General features: G+C 33.9%; 1 protein-coding gene across 1 annotated transcript; it reads right to left on the bottom strand.

Annotated features, from left to right (window-relative positions):
- Positions 1-1,444: 1,444 nt before the first annotated feature.
- LOC105763116 (nicotinamide adenine dinucleotide transporter 1, chloroplastic) lies at positions 1,445-6,296 on the bottom strand. The gene is made up of 9 exons (XM_012581205.2): positions 5,725-6,296; positions 5,394-5,489; positions 4,860-4,966; positions 4,116-4,164; positions 3,897-4,009; positions 2,395-2,489; positions 2,178-2,266; positions 1,989-2,083; positions 1,445-1,911 (listed from the first exon to the last, which is right to left on the bottom strand). The coding sequence occupies exons 1-9, from the start codon at positions 5,813-5,815 to the stop codon at positions 1,567-1,569; spliced, it is 1,080 nt and encodes a 359-aa protein (XP_012436659.1). The 5' UTR covers positions 5,816-6,296; the 3' UTR covers positions 1,445-1,566.
- Positions 6,297-6,821: the final 525 nt, after the last annotated feature.

Genomic DNA, 6,821 nt, shown 5'->3' with positions numbered 1-6,821 from the left:
TCTCTTTCAAGATATTAGTTTATCTAACTAATATTCATAAATGTTATAACTATTAATCCCATATCCAATTTCATCTGAGATGGAGGAAATGAGAGGAAACAATTTTGGTGAAGGCTTTTCACTTCAAGTGATAGATTATGACACAACTTCTCTCATGTTACTGGCATTAGATCTGTTCATGGGTCAGGTCACTTGGCCCGACCCGAAGGTCTGCCTGAAATGTGGGAGAATTTGAGCAAAAATATAGGCTCAAAAAATGAGCTTGGACAATAAAATAAGACCCGTTTAAAAAACAGGCCGAGCCTCGGGTAAGGCATTTTTGTCCCGGGCTCAGCCCGGCCCGAATTCACTAAAGGACAAAAAACATCTATTTTTTTTATTATCATTTTCTTATTGTTTTCTCCATATTTTGCTACCATTTTACTATTATGTTGCTACTATTTTGTTGTTATTGTTTGGATATTGTATAAAACTTATTTTATTGTTAATTTTGTTATTATTTTAGAGGCATTTGCTTGTTAAGTTGCATCTATCTTAGTGTTATTTAAGTATACATATTTTTAAAATTTATTTTCAATTTGTTGGGAAATATTTATTTGATGTTTTTAGTATTTTTGACGTATTATATATGTTTTAATATTATATAAAAATTAATATAGGCGGGCCGGATCAGGCCCAAGTTTAACATTTTTATCCAGGTCGGGTTGGGGTAAAATTTTAAGCCCATTTTTTGGATTAGGCCGGCCCGAGCCTAACAATTGAGCCTAAATTTTTAATTAATCCCAGCCCGAACCCAGCTTGGCCCATGCACACCTCTGACTGGCATCAATGCTACAACTATTTTCCAACCAAGGTAATTCCAATCCCATTTATATTCCTACTTCAATCAATCCACTTATATACATATAAATATACCATATCCTCTTTCTTTCTTTCTTTTCAATTTACTTTTGATTCATTTGTGTCTTTTTCGAAGCCATCAACTTTTATATCTTTCTTTATTATTTTGTTTCGTATATATCAAAATTTTCATGTCTCATTTTACTAATCAAAATATCATCCCGAGTTTTTCTTATTATTATCGACCACAACAATAACTAAATTAGGTAATATGGAAATTTCTATCCACGTGTAAAAATGACATGGAATTAATTTAATTATTGAAACCGTTATCTTACTAAATAAAGATGAGTCTATATAACTAGAGAAGTTAATTTAATATATATTTTGGCATAACGATGATTTGAACTTAAATTATTTCTAGGAAAAATAGACTTCCGATCAATAAGCTACAACTTGGTATTTAAGTAAATTTAATATTTTATAGCTTATTTAGGTATTTGTATACATTAACGTATATTACAACTTGACCTCATTAAAATAAGCATTTACACTAACAAATAAAGCAATTTTTATTTTATTCTTTTTTAAAAAAAAAAAGAAAGACAAAAGGTATAGCACTTTTATTCAATTTTAACATTTGAGTAACAAGCTTTCAATTTCTTTTATGAAAAATTTTCTTCCAGGGGAGAAAGCAGTAAAGACTTCCCCTACCAAACAGGGATTTTAAGGTGTAATCTTATTTGAGTGAGTTTGCGATATTTTACTTTCTTCCGCACTGGCTCTCTTATTTGGCCATGACTTGTTCACATGGCCATCAGACCTAGGCCCAGCCTCTGATTTCTTCCTTTCAGGAGGTAATACCTGGTTCAGAAATCGGTGTATCATCTCGTAACTGGTAAATGTAATGACAGCTGATGGTGTTGTTCTCAGGAGATTGGTTGCACACCCACGGTAAAAGCCAGAAACACCTTCCTTCCGGAATACCTTTCTAATGCAATCAACCACCCCTGCATATTGGACCTCGGTGTGCCTCGCCTGCCCTTGCTCTTGAAGCCTTGATCGAATTACCTGATCATAATACAAACACAAACTAAGCCCAACATGATCCATGAAACCACATATATCAAAAACTAACCAAAACACACCTCATGTGGGTAAGTCATAATAGAGGCAAGCACTTTTGATATGGATGACGCAATTGCAACATCACTCGGACTTAGACGATCAACAGTTGTATTTCCTGACAATAAAGAAATTTGCAAAAAATTAATATGATCAGGACCACCAACGAAATAATTTACATAAAAGAGAAATAAAAAAATGAACTCATTTACCCTTTTTTGCCATATATGATTTTATCTTTTCATATGCTGGAAACTGAATTGCAACATGACTAATCCCAGCCAAGGAAGGCAAAACTCCACTGTTTCAAATCAAATGAAAATAATTTTATGACACCAATGGTAAATGGAAAATGTAAATTTGTTTTAAGATTGCAATTGATGGAAAGCTCGAAAATGATTCCAAACAGAGTGGAACCCAATCACTGACCTGTACAGCCCTCGCAAGCCTTCTTCATGTACAATTCTTCTTAAAGCAGAAAGTACACCAGTATAGGGAACCACACCGGTCCTCATTCCCTGCGTCTAAACAAAGACCAAAATGAAAAAGAATAACAATGAATGCATACAAAACAACCAGAATTATAAATTCACAATGATATCTAATAAATATGATATTCAGATTAATTATCTGCCAACAGCACTTATATACATTACTCTGAAACCAAGCATTTCTAATTTTTGTGGTATCTTTCTCATTTTACACTTTATGAACTTTGATTGGGTAAGAAGGAAGGTTTGCACAGAAATTTGTAACTTTTAAACCATCCGAGGGAACTTCAACAAATATCACATAAGCCCAACAAGCAAATGTAACATTGTTGTCATATCCTAGAAAGTAATAATTAGAGGATTGACGCAAAAACAGGAAACCAAGCTTAAGTATGAAGCCCTAAGACCGTAAAAATATAAAACAATAAGCCCTTTTGCAAACTTGGTTTCCATGTGGTGTCAGTACATTATTGATATTAAACTAATTAGCAGTCAAAATTAATTGGATCTCCAAACTCTCGATGACTACAGTATATTCCAATGGCCAAGGTACTACCAGGCCAACTGAAATTGGCCTACTGCATGTTATGTATTATTCCAACATGCACTATTAAAGGGCACCATCACAATTATACCAGAACTTCCCAAAAATCCTTACGAGGATTAAAAACCTCTATATGATTGAATGCAGCCAACATTCTCACAGTTCGTCTCATTATATCCTTCAATTACAACTATGTAAAGATGGCTAGCAAAAGCAACATGCATTACATATCCCATAAAGTGAATGGTATATTAAAATAATCACATGGTATATCATGTCTGATTATAATAAGCAAAGGTGAAATAACATTGCCCTAACTCACAAAGAAACCACAAAAACAGATCGGTCTTCACTCTTTCATAAATCATAGAAAATAAATTACTAGTTTGGTTTTATTGCAGATACAATCTATGTACTTGCAAAATAAATCAGAGTAGGCTTCATTCAACATTGAAACTTGAAAGAAAGTTAAATTCTCCGATATGAAATCATAACAACTGATCACTCTCATCCACTTGCAGGAAAAGGATTACTTTTATGGTTCAAAAAAATGCCTGCTTGACCATGCTTATGTCAAAGCATTGGTAAGGAGTTTGATCCTCCAAACCCTAGTCACTACATTGGTTTGGGGTATCTCCAGAAGACTACAACACATCGAAGCATATTTGGTTGTAACAAAAGAATGTAGACCAATAACCAAAGCTATGTACTAACTAGAGCCACTTAAATCTGAATTATAAGAGTATGAATGCGTCAACATCAAGGTCATATAACTAATTGTAATTACGACTTAGAGGTGAATTATCATGATTTAAGCAAAGAGAAATCAAATGCGATGCAAACCACTGATATAATTTAGAAGAAACATCATGCACCATACATAATAATATACATACTTGGAGTCTTGTCTTTACAACCCATAATGGATTTGTTACGATGGCTGTGGCAGCCCCAGCACCAGCAGCAGCTACCATATTTTCCCCAATTGTGAGCTGTGCACTGTTATTATCTGCAAAATCACAATGTATAACTTTACTAGAAACTAAAACAACTGAAGCTGGATTTGGCAGAGCACATGTCAAGCGTGAACTATTAATGAAATTACAAGAACCAACCATGTGAAGCGAGTAGGCCTTTTAGTTGCTCATAAACTGTAAAATACACCTGCATATGAAATGAGAGTTTCAGTTACTTCTCAGAAGACTAATTACATCAAATAAGTATTTTTCTTTCTAGTTGGAATCAATATTTTTCCAAGAAGCTAATGGTTTATGAACATGGTAGCAGATTACCCACTTTCCTTATTCAAATATAATGATAGGTTAAAGACACTGGCTACAAATCTCACACAATCATTTTTTCATGGGATATTAAGAAATTTAGTTACAAAGATTGGCTCAAACATTAGCCTCAAATAGACGTGGGAGATCAAAGAGGAAAAGGATAAAGTTTGCCTTTCAGGCCGGCACGTTAAGGAATCACACAAAAAGATGGCCAGGCAGTAGCATTTATCAGTCAATCGTGTGTGTATGTGTGTGTGTGTGTGTTTGTGACATGGAGTCCTCAGTTTATTTTTTATCCCAACATACCCATGTCTGGCACCTCTTGGACACTTCACCATTCATACAGGTATGACACTTGGTTCTAAAAATTAATTTAAAAAATTTCCAAAACCATAAAGCACCAACACTGTATCATCAGTCCATCTGACATAGATCATTAGCACATCAAAAGGTCAAAGGGAAACTAGAAATTTTAGTCATAAACCAATAACGGGAAAAAAAAAAAAAAAAAAAGAACCCCAACAATCCAATAAGTAGCTTCCAATTAATTGCTTTAGGAATGAAAAGGTTACTTACCGCCCAGTTTGGAAGAAGAGCAATTATTGTTGGTGAAAGTCCACGATACAACCCCTTCAAACCTTCAGTTTTTATTATATGTTGTAGACTTGTAATAATAACACTGTCTGAGTATAGACAAGAAAAAAGGCAGGAAGAAGAGTTGCCCATCATCAATGATAGCAATAAAAACAGTCCATCATTAACACAGGCATAAACAATTTCACATAATACGTAAAATCAAACTTCAGAATGTTACAAATCTATTAAAACTATATTTATCAACAATTATCATTCAATCTGGTCATCACTTCAGATTACCAGAATCTATCAGAGTAGACAGACATTAATAGAAAAAGATCCATAGCCTAGAAAGCACAATGTATGCAAAATAATAGGTGTGGAGTATCCTAACAAAGCAAGATTTTTGCATTCCAAAGATCTCCTATGAAAATACTTGACGAAAAAAATTCCAACAATTTCAATCCTAGTCCTTCTGCTAAACCATGCACCCAAAAGTAAAACTCAGTTTCAAAAGCTCAGGATCTACAATACCTCTAACACCAGTTTTAGAAGCTGTAGGGAGTCCATGTACTTGTAGCCTTGTTTTGATTACATCTAAAGGGCACACAAAGGTGGCCGCAATTGCACCTTAAAATTTCCAACAAAGATCATCAATAAATCGAAAATTCAATCAAATTAAAAGTGGCACTCATAGTTTCAACTGAGTTTGCTGACATTCATAATCAAAGAATCAACATACAAACCCTCATTTCACCAATAATAATAATAAAGTTCGACGATGTTTCTAATTCTTTCGCAAGAACTGATAACAGAAAACCCTAAAAGAATAAATCAAAGAAAGCAGCAAAGTAAAAGGCTTTACCTGCAGTGGCACCAGAACACGCATGGCAGATAAGTTCTCGGACGGTTATTCTTAGAGGATGAGACGATTGGCCACCTCCCTCACTGCCCATCTTCAAAAACCTTAAAAGAATCTTACAAACAACTTAAAAACATCCAAGGCAAACACTCATCAAAGATCTGTATATATAGCATCTGCCTGAAACCCTCTATACGTACGAAAATTTTCTGGGTTTTAGCTTGTTTGAAGGGGTAAGTAAAGAGCGAGACGGGAACTTTTACTTTTACTAATTCTTGAAGCGGGTCTTCGGTGGAATTGAAGTTGAATAGATGACTTTTGCTTTTGTTATAAGAAGGAATGAAATTTAATGGAAAAGTGGAAGAAAGTTTTGGGGTGTCACAATTTCTTTGAAATTGGGTGTGTTTAGTAAAAATAAAACAAGTTGCAGAGAGATCGCATTTCGTTTGCTGTAGCTAATTGGGTCCTCCATGAGATGCATTGCCTACGTTTTTAACCGGCTTCATTAAAATCAATTTTGGTGATTAAATTATTAAAAATTAATCTAAATGGTAAAAGAGAAGTCGCATTGGCGGCTGCTGCAGCTCTACTCTCTACGCCCTCGCTCCATCTATGTGTATGCAGTTTTTGTGCTAAGGGTCTCATGGAGATGGCCAGTGATTTCGAAAATCGAGTATGATGGTAATCTTACAAGGTTGGGGGTGATTGCCTATTTGGGGTCCCGCATTAACCAATGTTTTTCTACATTGGATTGATTATAGAATCACTTCTATTTATCTATATATCAATTTTTATTTACAGATTTAAATTCATTCTCTAAACTGACACATTAGTTGATATTTAATCTAATTAACATTAACTCATGTTCAGATAAATATTATTAAAAGAGAAAAAAAGATTAAAGAAAGAAAAATATACTTAATTTTTATTTAGAATAAAGGTAAGGAAACGAAATGAATTTTAATATTTCTTATTTGGATAAGAAAAGGAAATGATTTATTTCAAACAAAAATTTAATTTTATTCTTTGTGTTAGAAACCATTTTTATTTAAAAACGGGAATCGACTTTAAGAAATGAAAATGGAGTCGCCACCAATCTT

This window comes from Gossypium raimondii, chromosome 12 (assembly GCF_025698545.1).
Source record: "Gossypium raimondii isolate GPD5lz chromosome 12, ASM2569854v1, whole genome shotgun sequence".
Classification (NCBI taxonomy): Eukaryota; Viridiplantae; Streptophyta; class Magnoliopsida; order Malvales; family Malvaceae; genus Gossypium; species Gossypium raimondii.
The sequence above is the reverse complement of the archived record's forward strand: the minus strand, read 5'-3'. Positions and strand labels throughout refer to the sequence as shown.

What these genes read in the sequence shown, in the direction of transcription:
- LOC105763116 (XM_012581205.2), bottom strand. Translation starts at nt 5,815, where the DNA reads ATGGGCAGTGAGGGAGGTGGCCAATCGTCTCATCCTCTAAGAATAACC. An exon ending in AGGCCTACTCGCTTCACATG is followed by an intron (nt 4,010 to 4,115) that starts GTTGGTTCTTGT and finishes GTGATTTTGCAG; the next exon opens with ATAATAACAGTGCACAGCTC. An exon ending in TTGTAAAGACAAGACTCCAA is followed by an intron (nt 2,490 to 3,896) that starts GTATGTATATTA and finishes GTCTTTGTTTAG; the next exon opens with ACGCAGGGAATGAGGACCGG.